The sequence below is a fragment of the Hippichthys cyanospilos genome, chromosome 6 (genome assembly GCF_059441005.1).
Source record: "Hippichthys cyanospilos isolate Australia breed blue-spotted pipefish chromosome 6, RoL_Hcya_1.0, whole genome shotgun sequence".
Classification (NCBI taxonomy): domain Eukaryota; kingdom Metazoa; phylum Chordata; class Actinopteri; order Syngnathiformes; family Syngnathidae; genus Hippichthys; species Hippichthys cyanospilos.
The window spans coordinates 12,313,331-12,332,704 of NC_142374.1; the positions used below are offsets into that span (position 1 = coordinate 12,313,331).

General features: G+C 40.4%; 1 protein-coding gene across 1 annotated transcript in view; it reads left to right on the plus strand.

The window, feature by feature from the left end:
- Positions 1 to 19,374, plus strand: part of LOC148422222 (reelin-like) — a 46,150-nt gene that overhangs the window by 18,592 nt on the left and 8,184 nt on the right. Inside the window, exons 2-3 of the mRNA XM_088416585.1 lie at positions 1,941 to 2,048; positions 17,674 to 17,812. Of these exons, the coding sequence (XP_088272711.1) occupies positions 1,941 to 2,048; positions 17,674 to 17,812 (247 nt within the window). The remainder of the gene's footprint in view (positions 1 to 1,940; positions 2,049 to 17,673; positions 17,813 to 19,374) is intronic.

Below are 19,374 nucleotides of genomic sequence, written 5' to 3' on the forward strand. Positions count from 1 at the left end.
CAACGTGGGCACAATTTTTATGCCCATTTCATATTTTCTTCTATTTTAGAAAATAAACTTACCATTTCGAAAACTTCTATAATGTGCTTGTAGTTGAAAATACTTGCCATTGTTTTTTCTGACAACTAAATAAGAGATGGGTTGTAGCCTTTTTGAGGGGATACTTAGCTTATTTTGCCATTTTCATCAGTCGAAAGTTCATATTTTGTCAACTAATCCCTTGTCTACACGTTTTTCCACTTCTTGTTGATTGGAAACGACATCAAATGTGTTTAAGGCTACAATTGCCATTTAGTTATCAAATTCAGCAAAAACAAAAATGATGCTTTTCCTGCTGAAAATGGCTAACTAAATTGAGTATCCCTTAATTGAAGAGAATTTAACATGTCTGCATGGAACCGAATGAGATGTGAGCTAAATTACTGAGGCTTCCGCAAAGGAACGCGTCGACTCTCCTCTTGCAAGACGACAGAGCACATCAGATACTCACAAAAAGACAGGAAACACATTTAGAACCCCACGCACACATACACAAATATTAGGCGCCTTGTGTGCACACATATTACGGAGTCAGGCGCATAGACAGACAGACAGGGTGGGAAATGGGCCACACAGTTTGCACTGTTGAGGATCCCACATCAAACTCAACAAGATTTAGAAGAAGCAGCACCCTGAGACCAAACTGACATGTTGCCATTCAGTAACTGAAAACACATCCATGCCGCGAGTGTCACTGCATTTTTTCATTCCCCGAAATGCAGAGGGGGATTCCCGGGTCCGTCACTGCCGAATGCAGGTTATTTTTGCACTCCTCCCTCTGTAAAAGTGTGTTTTTTTGGGAGCGGGTTCTTCTCGAGGCCAGACTTCTCCCCCGTGTTCGGCTCCGTCTGGCTGGAAGCCATCCAGTGGTGGATCTACAGGCTCTGTGGTCCCATCACTCAGAGTCTTTGTTTACTGGGTGGATCAATAGTTAACTTGCTGCGGGTTACCCTAAGCTGGAGATCTTAACCACTGAATTGGAGACCTCTGGCAGATTTCTGAGCCTGATGCCATTTGTGGTGACCCGAAACGACTGGAAGCCAAAACTTGACTGTCAGGGTTATAGCCAATTAGCTTATCACTGTTGTTGCTCTTGGGCAGTGATCAAAGCACTTTTTTTTAATTTCTTGTTTTTCTTTCCTGTGAGTTTTTATGAAGGGGATTTTTCCGAGTCTATATTTATCCATATTGTCACCACAGAACATTTTTTTTTCAACCAGACCATAATACTATGTATTTGTTTTAAGCGTGGTATAAAGCTAGCTGAATTGGCTACATAAATAATGACCTTATCCAACTAATTAAACCAACAAAGAGGAGGCCCATTTGAAAGGGCAATAATAAATGACATCCATTTTTTTAAATGGATATTGTGTGTTTTTAGAGTTGCACTTGTGATGTGACAAATTTCCGTCGACTCATGATCAGTACTGTAGTATGCTACATGCTAACCCTAACCCATTATCTACCAAACCACCTCACACGGTTCCCAAATGACAGGTCATGAAAACTATGAGCCACCGAGAATCAGATGATAGACGCAAACAAGCAAAAAACAAACAAACTGGATTTTACCCTTCTCTATGATGAAAATTAGGATACTAAGCAAATTGTGACTTCAAATGCGCACGCTTCACACCCACTGTCATATTTATTCTTCCACTTCTGAATCTGCAGGTTATTTTATTCACTTGAAATTTTACCTAGCTAACCTGTGCTCATTAGCAGCACTATCCACACCGTAAGTTCGGTAAACACTTTGATGCTACACTACCCATCATCAAACCTCTATTGCAGACATCTAATTGGTTAACGAACTGTGACACCAGAGTGATTCTTATCAAAGAACAGTTTGAATTTAGATTGAAACAAAAATGATCCTATGCTCTTCTCTCCCCCAGTGACCATCTCTACCAGCATCCCCTTTGACGGTCTGTTGGTGACAGGCCTCTACACCTCCACACCCGTCCAGGCTGCTCCCATCCCCGCGCCTGCTGCGTTTGGCTTTGGTAAGTCTGAGTTGTGACCCTCAATGTGACGTCCTCAGCACTTATCTGAGAGCCAACATAATCTCTTCATCACATGCTCAACTTAGCAGACCCTCACTCATGACTGGAATGATGAAGTTGCACTGGGTGCACGACCCAGTTCAGTGATCCACATCCGTTCCCAGAATGAGTAGAAGACCACTTCCCTACTCCTGTTGTGACAGGCTATGATAGATGAAGAGTGAGGATTCCAGATGATTTTTTATGTCATCTCTGGGAGAACAAAGGCAGAAGACTGGAATTTTGAGAAATGAAGCATGGTATACTAGTGGTTAGTATGTCTGCCTCAGTGTTCTGAGCTTGCACATTTGAAAAGTGGGACGGACCAAATAATGAAAATAGAAAATAGATTGTCTCAGGGGTCCTTTAAGAGAAACTAGTGCAAATTTCCAAAGTTCGGAGACTGCTGTGGTAACATCATATTTTTCAAGAGCAATAGATTTGTTGAGGACTCATTTTCACTACTGTGTGTGTGTGACTTGAAGTTTAACAGCTGTCCCATAGGGCTGTTTGCTGTGTATTAACCTGACTTCTTCACACCACAACAAATAGTCCCAACCCTGTTGATGCATGCAGCAAGAAATACTTTTGATTAGGCACACCAGTGAAGTGAACACCATTTCTCATTGAGATGGTTTAATGCAGTAATTGTCAAAAATTCCCCCACTCTAAACAGTTAGCATGTAAATTAAACTCTGTTTCCAGTGTCACACCATTTGAGCCGAGTTCACAAATCATGATTTGATTAATAATTTGCTAAGCCCAGTTGAATACATTTCTGAATGAGCACAAATTTGTTCCAAACCCACATGTATTGTACAAGTAAATGTACTTCAAATGTATTCACGCTGCTGAGAAGTGGGTGAGGTGAAGCCTACCTTGACCTATTTCTGGACAAACAGAGAATATTCATTGTCTGTCATATGTGAATAGCTGGAAACCTTGAGTGTTCTGGAGATTTCTTGAGGCCATTGACTAGCAATGAAAAAAAATCCTTGGAGGAGAGGCCTACTGACCCAGAATTGCGACCTAGTGGGTTTCCTTGAATCAGAGGCTTACTTTTACTTTTGCAATTGCAATCTTGGAGGCAATCTTTCCTGAAGCTGCATTGCAACACCCTCACCTCATTAACGAATCCAAAAAAGAATAAAGTTTCACTCAGCAAAATGATATGCAAAAGCGTATAAAACTGTTTCTAAAAATCCTCTTCCAACTTTTATAATCTGTTACATTAGAGGGGAATTTTCAGCTGTGTGCAATTTGAGGAAGTGTCACATCTGGGGGAAAATAAAACAAGCTTTCCTATGGACAAAGCTTCATTAATTTGCTCAAAGAAAGCCACTGATGTCTTAGAGAACCCGACACACTTTGAAGCGTAAGATGTGAACCAGCACTATCATGATTTGCATTGTTGTTGTGACAAATATTGCAGGATCTAAGCTGGTCTAAGAAGGTCATGCAACTCAACAAGGGAGTTTTATAAATCTAGTGTTTAATTTCTAGCGTCTTGGAAGGGGTGTGGCACTAATCCCTCTTAATGGAGGCATGCGAGGAACACATCCTGTACAGAGACATGCATACAGAATTCAATAAATTAATGCACATTCACATTCCAGCTGTGTACAGCTGTTTGGAAGTGGGACATGTGGCTGACAGATGTATCAGTGCAGGGAGCAACATGAACATTTGGACATGAATGCTGAAACATTTTCGCACCGGCACCGTTTATAGTTGTCCTGTATCTATTATATGGCCTGAATATTATATGTTAAAAGAAGTGTCTGGCTATGAGTGTTCGACCTGGACCATCAGTGGGTATTTATTGACCTAATCCACCTAGTAATAATGCCATCCTAGCATGAGATAAAAGTCTAAATAACTTGCTAAATTCACATGCAGGGTTTGTTACTAACTGCAACTAAAAACAACTTTACAGATTCGTGGACAATTGTTGAGAGGATCTCTCCCTCCCAATCAAGCTCCTCTTTCATGCATGCGTGGAGCATATGAAGTAATGAATTACAGTAATCCCTCTCTACTTCACGATTCATCTTGCAACACTCCCACACTGTCCTAACATGGAGTCTGAAGCAATCAAACAGCCCTAACACAATCTTGTTCAAATTGAGTCATTTTTGCTTGAAAGTAAACCACTGCTTTTCTACATCTGCCACTATATAAAGATGTTAGGCAAAAAACAGACTTGCAAGGCAAAAATCACCAACAATGGGACGCCAGCAATAAGACACAAGCTATGAAATGAAGACAAAAGACAGTTGGATTGTTACTTACTCAAGTAAGTTGTAAATGTAGGTCTGTGCTTCTGCCAGAGTTTGGACCTGCATTGAAGGCCTTGAAGGCCCTGGCGGCACTCCACTGGTCAAAAGTAAATGTATGACATCCTTTTGCCATTTCCACCAGAAAAAATCAATCAACCTCCATGTGACAATTTGTTGGTCTTATAAGTATTTCTGATTTTTGGGGGATTTGTGTACCTTATATTGTAATCAGTAAGTGTAGTGCATATAGTAAACAAGACTAGTGGCAAGGATATTCAAACAAACAATAAGGGTGTGTGGGGGTTTATATTAGATGGTTGTTTGGTTTTTGGTGTGGTCAGACAAGAATGTCATTCCTTGGCTTACTGTGCCACGCTTAGTCAAACTCATTAAACGAGTGCAGTATGTTGCACTGCTCTTCTTCGTTGCGCCTTTTATGTGTTTAAGTGGTGGAGGTGGTGTAGGGGGCCCGGGACATGGAATTGTAATGGATCACGCATTCAGAAGCCACAGCATGGAGACAATGATAGGAACATTTAACTGCCTTTCTTTAGTTTCTGAATAGCAAGGCCCTTCACACTGAATTTGTAATAAAAGTGTGAGGCTTTTGGGGGGCTGAACTTTTACTGCATCAGAAGGACTAAACACCCACTCATTGTCAAATTAGCTCAGTTGCACTGTTAGTCAGTCTGTTAGTGAACAATGTCACATTTGCTACTTCCAGCCAGGAGATTCACCACCAGCCGCCGGGTGGCTCACCGCAGACCTTTCAGGCCGGTGTTATTACTCAGCTATGGTGAGTGCGCAATAGTCAAGATGGCGATAAAAACATTGTGGGAGCCAGACACGATTAAGGAAAAAGAGGTGTAGAATGACTGCTTCTTTTCTGCCACCTCATAAAATTGCCTGACACAGCAGTGGAACTGTTTCACTGTGTCAGGGATGCATTGTGGTATTTTGGGCAACTTACATTCATAACATGAACTTGTATTGTGGTTTAGTGTATAAAGATGTTCATTTTGGTCTACTGGATTGAGCAACTGAGATTTTTTTTTTCCAGAGGAATCTCATCGTGGCCTGACTCAGCTGTTGGAGAATTCCGACTGCTTCATGTTTTTCCCTCATTGACTTTTATTCCATTTAGAAATATTTGTTTCCATTCCAACAAAATGTTGGGCTGTCCGGAACAGAATTCACAATCTTCCAATCGTTATCCTCTGGGTATCACTATTTAGGACAACAGAAAATTAGCCTGATTTTGTTTATCAGTTTATCTGTGTTTATATAACAACAGTTTGCTGTTGTGCTGTGCTGCGATGATGAGGAGAATAAAACCCAGAGGCAGGAACCTTGTTGGAAATAAACTTCTCATGGACAATTTGCTTCTGTAATGGACAAATGTTTCACATTAAAAAAGGAATGCATATTCTTTGTAAAAATGTTCCCTCAACGTTGAAATTATGAAAGTTCTTAGTGCAAAGATATCTAAAACTGATGAGCAGAAAAGCAAAACAAAGTTGGTGAGATTAAAGTAAAGGCAATGAGTTCAAAGCGGGAGAGGCAATTTGGACTAAGTGTGCATAAAAAGTAGCAAACGGCGAGCAATGAAAAGGGGATGGTGAGGAGGGGGATGTGAAAGAGCATTATGGGATGGCGTTTCATCACACCCGGTGTCTGGGTTGCTGATTGGTGTTGCCGTGCCGATGCTAAGCTTCTCAGAACATGATGGATGGCTTATTTCCAGGGTGATGTTTATTTTGTCATTAATTTGCATATCTGTATGCATTTGTGGCACTGCTCTCACTTTTACCAGTGAGGGCCAGTCCTCATCTCAGTATGATTGAACTGGCTGGTTGACAAAGCGACAGCTTAGTGACAGGGACATCCAGCCCCCAGTCTGTCCTCATGACGGATGGCCTCTTACTTACACACGAGCTATTAGAGATGAAATTCAGCTGCACCTTGACCTGTGCTGGGGGGGGGGGGGGTCAGGGGCACATCAGTTATGGGTGGTCAAAATTGCAATCATTCCATATAAGGCCACAGAGAAACTGAATTGTTACTCATTATAGTGAGCCTCTATTTCCAACACTGTTAAACCATCCCCTTTAAACTGCTGTTTACCCATCTGTCTAGACATTGTTGTTAAATATATATTTAGACACAAAACCATATGATTTCATCCAAAGAACGTTGGTCAACTTAATGCTGACAAATAATGCACCATAGATGCTCAAACAGAAATTAATATATAATATATATATGATCATGCCACACCGTTCAGCAAAATGAGTCACTAAACATGGCTACGCAGGTTGATTCTCTCATCTAATTGAACATCATTTGCTTTTCCTCCCTGTTAAAATATGTGATATGTATAGATAAACAGTTTTTTTTCCCTAAATTTTTAAATAATAGAAATTTTTCATCAAGTAATTGGGTAATTTCCGATGGCACACCTGATGATCTCTCACAAGGCACTAATGTGCTCACTCATACCGGTTGTGAATCAGTGTTTTAAGCAATGGTTATCTGAGCACAAATTGTGCAGAAACACATGAAGACAAATATTAAAACAAAATTTACATATATATCATCTTTATATTTGAAGGAAAACGAGAGCTGACCGGAGTCGATTGCTCATTTATTCTGACCATGAGGCCAAATCGTGTACACGAGAATATATAGCTCAATGCACATTGAGATGTGACAAAATGTTTAATTTCTTTTCTTTTATTTATTTATGTCTTTACTGTATGTTTTTCTGAAGTTTACAGTCTGCATAAGGGCTGAAACAAGGCCTTAAGTAATTCAAAGCCATGCTTGAGGTGTTTCTTTTGCCCCAGATATCATCTTATTATTGTACATGTCAGAAAAAAAATGTTAAGCCAATCTCAGCAATTATTGTTAATGCTTTGGATAAGTGTTGAATACATCGGAAATGCAGAGAGAAGGCCAACTTCCAAATAAAGCTTAGTTTACCAAATAATATATGAAGACAAAGTCCTTGTTTCCGACAATGTGTCATGGCTTTACAGCTAGACTAGTCTTTGTAGTGCAACTTTTGCTCCCAACTCTTGATACAAACTATTCTATTTTCTTCTGAAATCACGTTCAATCATTAATTCAGGGCGCTGAGAAACAGTGTAATTACTAATTATGGTGGAAGATATATGGCTGTTGCCAGTGTAAAAACAATGTTGTTCATCAAAAGCTTCTAAAGGGTGGTCAGTGATAATTAAGTTGGAATGGATTATTTGGTTTTCTGTGTTTATAATTTTTCACCAAGCAAAAAATTATTATTCATATTTTTTTTCCCGAATACTTTATTTGATTCAAGATTTCTGTTGGGTACCTGAATGCCAAAGATAGAATAGCTGCAGCCCTAATATGCATCATGTTTTTATATTGTGGTTTTCACCATTATCCATCTTATGAGTGAAGATGGGCTGTCTTTGCCCTCTCACCTACCGAGGCCGATTGAACGTTGGCTGATGAGAGATGGCAGCTCATCATGTCGCTGTTTACGCAAACACACACACACTACTGAACAGAACCTTGTTTTGCAGCCTCTACCTACTCTCGCATGCATCTCCCCTGAGAGTGCAAGTGTGTTTCCTCATACCTAACATACCACCCCTTGCTAATACACCTCTCATCATCTAGCTCTCCACTGAGCGCATGTGTGCAGGGGAAAGAGGAATGCTGTAGTGAAAGGGTGGTGCGGGGCAAAGGAAGGCTTTCCCATGGGGGAGAGAAGCTGTCAGTCCCTGGGAGACTTCAAACACGTTGCCTTCCTGTGATCAGCCTGCTTCCTGGTTCTCTGCTGACAGCTCCCTGACTGCGCCACTTACGCTTCTTCATACACATTCACATACTCTCTCCACCACGAGAGCACCCGCACACTTATCTATTCATTCCGCGAGACGCGCACATCCCTGACATCCTTCATTGCAATAACCTTGAACGTTGACACCAGTTCTGGAGAGTCCCAAACTGTTGATGCCGGGCTGGGAGTTGAAGAAAAGGGAAGCAAGTTGGTGCTGGCAGCAGCAGAGGTGGTGAGGATGTTAATAATGATGATGATGACTTATCGAAGCCATTATTTCTTCCCCGCTCAGGGCTGTGACGTTGCAAGGCGCACGGCTCCTCGCGATGGATTCATTAGCGCGGAAGATGAAATGAGTTGTCAGGAGCAGGGGTTATTTGCGTTCTCTGAGGCACAAACATAGGAGTGGAGATTGCCTTGTTGCAATGCTTGCTGCCTTTCTGGCCCTCTCCTCATGAGTCTTCTTTCTTCACAATGACAAGAGGCTGATAACAGGTGGCTAAATACCGGGCTCCTCAGAATTCCAAAGACGCTGGTAGATGATGCATCACAAGTCGAGTCTGTCCGTGCGCTAACTGCTAAGCTCGCCTGCCTGCAAGTTAAAAGCAAGCCCACCTTCAAAGAATTCCAAGGAGAACTGTCTCCATTATTAATTTAAGTGATATCAAGAGCAGAGTCCACACCGGTGCATTAGCTATGGCTATATCTACCAGCAGGATGAGGTTGAACTACATCTTCACCTTTGACAGCTGTTTACGACCTCATCATTTGTGGGGTTTTTTTTTTTTTTTTGAGCACCTTTGCTGAATAATAGAGTAAACAGACGATTAATGTTTTGATGTTAAAAAAAACTTAGGTCATGAATCTTTGTGTCTCACGATTTGATTATGATTATGGGGTCTGCGATTAAATTCAGAATTTATTTTTGATTCAAAACGATTTTTGATTCAAAATTATTCAATTCAACTCGTCTATCGCTGTGCAAAGAATCATACAACTTGAGTCTTGTTTATAAGACAGTAAAACAAAGAGAAAGTTATTTTTTTTAACATTTAATAGGTTTTAATAGTTAAGGAACGTGCCCTCCCCCCAAAAATATATAGCTTTTATAGTATAAAATAAGATGAAACAAATATTAAAAAGTTAGAACAAAATACATTGTCATTTCAAAGGATATTGCAGTACCAAGATATTATGTGATAAACGATTGCACAAATGAAAAATATAAATATTTCTCAGTATATTTATGACAAAAATACTATGCAAATTAACTTGAAATTTCAAGTGAGCAGCTAAATTAAAGTATGGGCAAAATATGAAATGTGTGCCAGTTTGTTCATCGCTGAGCATATTGGGAGAATTATCAGTCAAAATTGTAACCTATTATTCCGTACAGTATATACAATATCTTAATTCATTAACATGTAATAAGTGCGTGTGAATTAATTTGACATTTGCATACATTGGTTTGTATTTTATTTTGTTTTCTAACATTTTATTTTGTGGAAATGCTGATGTTTTGTGTTGTATTGATCATAGACCATTTGCTTTCTGGTTAGCACATTGCGAGAGAGCGAGTGTGAGGGAAAACACAAGAAGGCATGATTTGAATGCTATTCCTGTCATTGTTGAACTATTTAGTAACAAGATGGCAGGAGTATTGATCACAGCTTCACTGCGATATGAAAAATATGAAAGCCGACAGTGAACAGTGATGGGTAGTTACATGATTCTTTAGTACATATGCTTTCGTTTTGTGAAAACATGTTTTAAAGGTAATCATTTATCATGAAAAAGGATGTTTACACAGTAAATTAGAGATTCAAAAAATGGCTAAGTAAGTCAAACGTCCGTTTATTAAGATTTGCTGTTTCCAGCTTGTAAACAATGTAGGGGCCTGTGATGGTTTTCAAAGCAGGGTCCATGGGTGTAGTGTCCGTTTTCTAATCTGCATCATTCCATTTCATCTTTTTTTTTTCCCTCCCGTTGGAAAGCAGCTGGCGTAGGCCGTTGCTCCAATGTGTGGTCTCTTTTGAGTTGGAGTTATTTTCTGCCACACTGAAAGATTGGTCCCATGCCAGAAAGCAGAAGAGGTAGAAATATAGACGGCATTTGACTCCAACTCTCGTATTTCTGTGCGCCCTATTGGGTTTGCGTCAGTTCCAGCACAAAAGGCGAGTTGACTTTGAAGTGTGTCTTCTGTGGCGTCATGTTCCATACCTCCACATGCACCTTTCAAAGTGAGTGGGCAGCTGTGTGCTCGGCGTGAAAACGCAAGAAAAGTGATTTTCCGAAGCCTTCTCGGCCTCTGAGCTCTATTCATATTTAAAGTTCCCTTCCAGGGAGCATTAAACCAGTTGAAGTGCTTTCTGTTACTGAGGCGGATGCGTAGAGAATCTACAGATTTCCTCTCCGCAACAGTCCAGTCTCTCCGTCCACTCTTTTAAAGCCTTAGACAACTTCACATAGACATCTTCTGACCCATATTTTGTCTGTAAAATAGTTTTGAACCCCCCCTATTTGTTCTTTTTCCTACTCCAGAGCCAGGCTGAAGTCATGATTAGTCTGCTTTCCCCATAGCCATAATCCTCGTCCATATTCACAATTAATCACACTAAAATGCAATTAGCATGTCACAAGCATGCTGTGGAGCAAGGGCGCCATGCTTTGCTTCCCTTTGGCTTTCCAGCAGTTCCTCACCTGTCGCCGCGGGTGTCATTTATTCTCAACATGTATGACAAGATAAAGCCTGCGAGAACGCAGCCCCACCAGTTTGTTTATTTGCTGTCTGGCGGCGCTCGAACGCGGGTGCTAGAAATTAGCACAAGTCAAATCAGATTAATTACTCCCCGGCTCAAACTATTAGTCGAGGGGTCGCGTTGAATTAAAAATCAAATTAGCCATGGCGCCTGCCGGTAAAGTTGCTGTGATGTGTGCCTGCCAAGCCACGGTGACACACATCCGCAAAGAGGCTCATGGCTGTCACCGATGAATGGACGGGCAGCAGGATGGACAGAAAAATGGGTGCACGAGGACAATGGGAATGACGACTTGGTGACTTTTCACCCCTTGTGCAAAGTTTCTCCTCGGGCTCAAAGTTGGCTGACCTTCAATGGTCGCTACACCAGGGGCTCCTTTCTGCACACCAGCACCAATCATGTCACTCCGACATGACCTTTGAGTAGCACTTCACTCTGAAAATGTTTCTAATATATTCTTCTTGAGGTAGACCTGATCCCATTTCATCGTAGATCTATATTAAAATCAGAGTGCGAGCAAAGATTATGGCAGTTAAAAGAAGTTAGAAGAAGGTGTCTACCACAGTTTTACAAATAGGTGGGTTAAAAATTGTGGGTAGAAAAGGGACGTCCGTAATATTTGGTTCATTTTGAACCAAAACAACTCAATTTTATTCTTGTCTTGAACAAAAATAAAATCAATCCATTTTCTAGAGTTGTTTTGTACAGAATATACCAGAAAGTTGAGTCAAATCAACCCAAATTGACCCATAATTTTTTTTTAAACCCAACTTTTTTTTTTTTTACTCATAGCAATAAATAAACATACAGGTACAAATCACAGTTAAACCATTTCTGGGGGGAAAAAGTCCATTGTAATTTTTTTATGCTAATCAAAACTAATATTGGCATACTATTGGTAAAATTCTACATTTTTACCTCAAGTTTGCTCTCCAGCTAGGCAAAAATCCCACACACCTATTTTTCATGAAAACACAGACCTTTTAGCTCAAAGCCTTGACCTCATGGAGAAAAACTGCATCCCGACTTCAATAACTTCATTAACGTTCGCTGGAAAGTGGCACGCTTTTATATCTTACTTGCATAAACAAATTTAAATATGCAGTACATAATGTATTTGCATGTCTGTTTGGGAAAATGCCTTGTGAGATGGATGGTAATGGCTGCAAAGACAGGTGGACGCTTCATTCATCAAACAGGATGCACTGCCAAAACAACACTTTGTTTCATTCAGAATAACATTAATTTCAATGTTGACACACATTAGTTAAGGGGAATAATATTAAGCCTCACTGTGCTCCATTCATCATTTATGCTCATAAGGCTTGAAGCTCTTGAAGAAACACTCGTAGAAAGGTCTGTACTTTTTGGTTTGGTGTTCAGTATTCAGCCTTTCAACGTGTGGTGTGTGTGCGTGTGTGTGTGTGTGTATATTAAGATAAAAGAGCATTTTAGCAGGCCTGTTTTATTTGTCTTTAAAAGAAATTCAGTTGAAAACACTAGATGGTACACAGTAAACATCTCTCCCCAGGTGTCCTTTTCTATTGCCCATCCACTCAGATTTTCCCACAATGTGCCATATCCCTCTTTCGCTGACCACTGGCATCTTTCACCACCCACATTAGTGCACAGCTTCTTCCTGGCAACGTGGCACATTGCCACACCACCGCAGAGCCATCTCCGTAGTACAAACATCGATGGATGCCATTCCCAGCCAATGGTGGAGCAGAGTCAAGTTCAAGGCCGTAAGACGAAAGAATGGCTGAATGCAGCACAACACACAAAGCCATACACATAACACATGGGCTCATTCAGCAACACAACAGTGTATGGGGACCCTACTGGAGCTGCCAGGGCTTGTGTGATGTATCATTTATGTCACCATTGTGTGGCCTTCTCGTCAACATGTTGACAGGAGCCTTCTGGCTTCAAGTTGGTGGATTCTCATACATCCACAGGTCTTCGCGTGCTTTAACAGATATACGAGTAGAAAATGGACAGAACTGCACTGTCAATTATTTAGGATTTTGTATGTTAGATTGCATATAGACATGCATTATAAACCCACAAAGTGACTGGCGCACAATATATACGTATGTTGTGGCATCACAAGGTGGTGTGGAGTGGAGGGACGCTACCTTCCCTTTCAAAAGCCAATACCACACCCCGAAATGGCCGACCTTCCAGAAACTACATCAGCCATTAGCACTATATCAATCTTTACCTTTTGTCAATAATATGAATGTGAGACATAAACGGATAGTAGCTGAAAGCCAGATGCAAAATCGTGCTGTATTAATTGTATATGCATAATAAATTGAATGACGTCTCTCGCTATGATTTCTAGTACCAATACGCTGGCACCTGCTGCTCTTTGCGGTGTGAAGTCAGTGCCAGGCTGAGCCACCAATCGCCCATCTGCTCCATCGAGAGATTCTCACTCCATTTAGTTGAGTTGATTTGCGCCTGGCTGTCGAAAGCCTATTAGCTTTGCAAAGTGAGGTGGGGGGAAACTGAAGAAAATGCTGTCTCACAAAAGGCTTATGCCAAAGAGAACAAAGACAGATGTGAATTTGCATGAAAGTGCTGACATATTTAAAGAAAAATGCATCCACATGTGAGCAGAATATTCTGACAAAACTAGTGTGTTATAATTATGACTACATTGTTGACTAAAATTATCAGTAGATATTGGAACTCATAATCTGCACGAGAAAAGATTGTTTTTTCCCCCCCCCCACTCAGAAATTCTAAATAGATGTTACAAGGAGAGTTCTTGAATATGTGGCCCGGTGGCAAGCTGGTTAGCACGTCTGCTGCACAGTTCAAAGGTCCCAGATTCAATTCCAGCGGGTGCATGTTCTTTTCGTGCTTTTGTGGGTCTTCTCCGGGCACTCCGATCTCCTCCCGTATTCCAAATATATGCATGGTAGATGTGTCGGACGCTCCAATTTGCCCTTAGGTATGAGTTTGTATGGGTGTTTCCTTCCGCATGCCCTGCTATTGGCTGGCAATCAGTCCAGGATGTACCCCATCTGCTGCCCGAAGACAGCTGGGATAGGCACCAGCAAGTTAGCAACCCCAGTGAAGATAAGTGGCTATAGAAAACGGGATGATTTGATGCATGGAGTTTTTTTAATCAATTTGACTGTTTACTACTTTAATGCAATAGGAGCGGCATGGTTTATGAGTTGAGTAACTTTTGTGTTTTAATAAAGTTGTGAAATGTACTCAAAAACACCTCCTGGAGCATTAGCATTTCTGAATGAAAAAAAAAAACAGGACAGTTTTTTTTTCCACTTTCAATTCCAGTTTTTGGTTTAAAAAAATGAACTTACTTTTGTAGACAGTGGAACTGTGCTATGGCAAAAGTGCTGGCTTAATGGGAGGCATACTTAAGATCATGGGTGGGTGGCCCTCTCCCACTGCTTCTGCTATGTCGAGACAGTGAGCCACATTTACAAGGAATCAAACAAGCCATTTTAATTGGTGGTGATTAAAGGCGGCAGTGGCCACCGCTAAAGCGGCAGAGCCCTTAAATCTGCTTATTTGAAATGACCAACACTGTGTCGACGAAGTGCCGTGGGTCTTAAATTGATCACTGTGGGCCTACAAACCCTTCAGACTTGCTAAATTTAACTACCTAAAACCAGCAGAATACACAATGTTATGTAACACTTGCATATGCCTGAATGTGATGTCATGCATTATTTGTTAGTAGAGAACTCAAGGAACATCAGATTTCATTTCAATATTGACAGAACAAAGAAAAATAATCCTGGGTCAAAATCGTTCCATAAGGCCAGACTCAAATGAGCAGTTTAAAGAATTCCACACCAGTTTTTGTAATGCGCTACTCTGTTATTGAATAGAAGAGTAAATGAAAAAGAATATGGTCACAAGGGCTTTGCGTTTTGTTATATATTTGCATTTCACAGTGATGAAAGCGCTTGTGTCGGCTCTCTTTTTGAACTGAAACATTTGCTGGTTGGATTTCATTGAATAATAGTTATCTTCTCACACTCCTCAACATGAAAGAGGAGTTTGGTTATTTGCATTTTATACCCGAGTGTATTTTTCCAATGGGAATAGAACATTTGTGAGCTGTACAGAAGTGCATCAGTTTTCCTTTTTATCTGCACCTCATTTGTGTGCAATCTCGTTTCCTGGATGTGTCCTTCCAATGTGTATCCTCACACCCAAGTAAGTCCCCAGCAAAAGCTTTAACTACTTTTACATCAAATGCACTAGTTTGATAGTTTTAAAACCTCAAATAAATATTACTTAAGTCATTCATGTGTTTGTATTTGCGGTGTAGGTTTTTCTGTGAACATGCCCCCCAAATTCTTTTTCGATAAATTAGACTTCTTTCTTGTAAGATCCTACATTGGAGTTTTTTCTTAGGTGATGAATTTTAATGGACCTATTGCACATGTTCTCTATCAACCTACGTTTTGATGTTGAGCTTCGAATTTTGTGGCCAAAACCTGTAATGTATTTCCTTCATTGTCTTCTATGGTATACTGAATAGCTCAACAATGCAAAACCCTTGACCCTTGTTTAAAAGTGACTTGCCGTCACACATTAAGGGGTTGTAACCAAGGTCCATTATCTGCAAGTGTGTCATTATCCACCGCCGTAGTGTCTTTATACAGGACAAGTGGTGCTTTCCCGCACATGTCGTAAATAGCAGGTCACACGTACATCACATATGTTATCGCATGAGCATTGTTGTAAATCAAGCACTCCTACTCGAGAGGCTTTTATGCCCACTTTTGCAGAGCGTTACATGGGCATAAAAAGATTAGACCGATCGTGACAACATGAATGCTGTCATGCCTGACATCAGAAATTCAAAGTTTTGTGTAATTCAACAGGGATATCTTTGTATTTGTACCCTTTGAAACGTATACAACCTTCACAGCAATCAAATTCAGTATTGGTTCCTCTTTACACGTTGGCAAACATTTGGTGAATGAACTAATAAATGCAAAGCACATACTCGCATGCAGCAGGCAGTTGAATTGGATCATTTATAGTGCTTGTCAGCATAGCATTATTTATGTACATAAAACTATGGGGTCAACATAATAACAGGCAGTAACGGCTGTAAAGACTTCCCTTGAAGTCATTTGTTTTAAGTCATACACATATGATTTTGCATGATGATTTGCACGATGATTCGTGAGAGCTATTACAGTTTCAGCATTGTTAATCATTTCATGAGCATGATTATGTTCTCACTGTGTTGAGTTATGACTGAGGGGTGTATTGGGGAGGGTCTGGATTGCATTTGCAGGTGATACAGTTCACAGTACATCTTCATAAAAATCACATGCTTTTATTAATTGCACTTTTTGCTCTGTGCAAATACTGACCTACAAAGTGTGACTTCTTGTTTCAGGGACATGATGAATCCCCAGAATTATCACACAATTATCTTTGCAGATGAATTATTTACTGCAGCTGTGTGTTTACTGCAAGGCCCAGATGTCTCTCTGCTGACACTAGAAGGCCATTTAGTTTCAGTAAAATATTAAAGCTCTCTAAATGTCTGCATCGGCGTTGATAAATCAGCCAGTATCGGCCTTTGGATTCTGAGATATAAAGAATATGTAGATGATGGAATTTTTCTGGTTTGATAATAGGCAAGCATTGACCCTCATGAATTAAAGCATTGTTGTCAGGTAGCATGGAAGGGAAGAAAGGTTATGAGTGATAAATGAGAAAGGGACAAACAAAAGCAAAGAAACTATGGATTAATTGCAAGGACAAATTAAAAAAAATCCAATCAAATATTGGGACACAAGAGAGTGGAACTGTTTCACATTTTGCAAGTCAAACACATTAAATGAGGACAATAAAACCGACGCACAAAAGAAGAATACCCCTCATTTTAACTATGTCACTTACCTTCTCTCGTTCCACACAGCAACTCCAGAATTTCTGTCTGTTTTTTTTTTTACTTACTATAATTAATTGAATATTGGAGTTGAACATGTCACGTGAGGAGAGAGATTTGTAACCAGAACCAGGCAAGGCACGGAAGTGGAAGAGTAGAAAGTCTTTATCCACAAAGATCCATTGTGACTCCAACTCAGAATACTCGGCTGGGAAACTAGACTTGGAAACTAGACTCATAAGATTTTTGACTCAGAAACTACATGAAATAAGTAACAAGGAAAACATCTTGAAATTAATCCCCAGCTTGGGAGTATGACTTGATGTTCTGACAATGTGAAAACTGGGAACCGACAGCTTGAATACCATAAGACATCGATTTTGTATGAGATAGTAAAGCATTAAGCAAAAAAGGGACCATAGCAACTGCATCGAAACTGATATATTGAGGAACAACAGTAAATGCAGGAGTCTATCCAACAAAGGTGGCACATTAAAATGACAAAAGGTGACAAATATATGACCATAGTAACTGCATAGCAACTTGTTTCACAACAGGAAGTTCCATATTATAAAAGGAAGTTTACTTTTTACAAAATTGCACACTTTTTATATAAACATGCCTGGATGTCCAGAAAGTCGCTGACAGATCAAATACATAATCATTATTAATTTTAGGATATGCTTATTTCACATTAGTATACCTTACTATAGTGACAGAGAAATAAGTTTGTCAAAGGCACAATACTGCACTGATGCCAAAATGAAAGGCTGAAGATTACAATAATGTAATGATCACCTATGTATGTTTCTTCCAGGTGTGATGCCAGAGCGTCAGTTCAGTGGCACGCAGTTTGTCTGCAGTGTGGTAGCTTCCCATGTGAGCCAGCAACCCTCCACCCGTTTCAGCTTTGTCTGGATCGCTCCACCTCCCGGCACTGGCTGTGTCAACTTCTTGTAAGCCACATCCTGTGTGCCGTATCGTTTTTATGTGTGTTTTCAATGACTGAGAAAGGTATGGCAAACGAATAACAGGTTTTATTCAGACCTGCATGTACCAACCAAGGCAGGCATATTATTCATCAATGCTCGCGTGGCCTTCTTATGACCCAGTGGCTGAGGGAATACTGCATGAGCTGACAGAACGGCTGGATGCTAAGCAGGGTATGCAGTCAGTTGGAGGGCACTGGGCTAAAAATGATCACTTCTTTCAGTGTTATATACTGAGGAGCCCTGTCTAATCACAATTTACCACTGGCTCCTGCGTGCCAATTTTACTATACCCCACAAATAATACTTATGCATTACTGCAAATGGTTCATGAATATGGGACAACTCGAACGATTTCATTGGTCTACTGCAGTGATTCTCAATGAACCAGCTTTGAATACATACAAATACCAGACACGTTCTGCTTGGCATCTCTGACACGTTTTACCACCTGTGCGTGCTTTGTGAATTGGACACAACCTGTTTGCTCCATTTCTACTGCTTAACATCTCACTAAAGTGACAAAATCCTTTAATGAATTTGGCCCACCGTATTTTGTTTTCATCCTTAAATTTCATGAAGGAAGGAATATGCCTCTTATTGCTCTTTTGCGGTTGTGAATTATGTTATCTTTTACCTTTGGTCGTCCAATACACATCCAGTCTTCTCATATATGGTAAACACTGATATGTATTCCCTTCAGTAGGCATGCTGTCAACTCAAACCATGCCACTCGTTAGTCAGAAACAATAAGATGAATAGAATTTAAATAGAATAGAATTTAAAAAATAAACGTACTCCATCAAATAGAGAAATTCTGATTCCAGAAGAGAGAATTCACTTACCTCGGTTTTTTTCAGCAGTCGTCCTCTAAAAAGAAATGAAAACAAGCCAATTGTACAGCAACGTTTCCACAAACCCTCAACAGAATGAAGCCTTTTGCCAGTAATCACAAAACATCCTAATGAATGCAAATTGTCTGACAAAGACTTTCATGGTCAGACTGACAAAAAAGGATTCCGCCCTGGAATTTGGCGACTCTATGCTGCCATTTAGGCAATATTCATAGCGCCCAAAAGACATACTGGATTTCCCTGCCAGATGACACATTTACTGTTGAGCTTATGATAATGCTGCATTTCCAAGTAGTTTTGTGTTTGTGTGTATTGTTTGCTATGTGGCAGTATGTATGACAACATGGTGGCGTGTCACTTGCTGCTGACAGAGGGCCACGACTGTGTGACGACTGGGCCCCCGCGGTTGACCTTATCAGAGTCAGCCAGTTTCACTCTAACCAACGCACACACACAAGTTCCAGTTCATAGCCTCCATCTTCACTGGTAAATTGTCCCCTCACAATGGCGCGTCCCTGGTGTTCACTGATGTGACGCTCGAGAAAAATTCATCAGGCGACCTTGGCGGCCGGGTTGTAATTTCCAATACTGAAGTGACAATTTTGTTGCTTTTCAGCTTTATTTGATCCACAAATGTGGCAGCCTGATGAAATGACTCCGCTCTAAAAATTTATG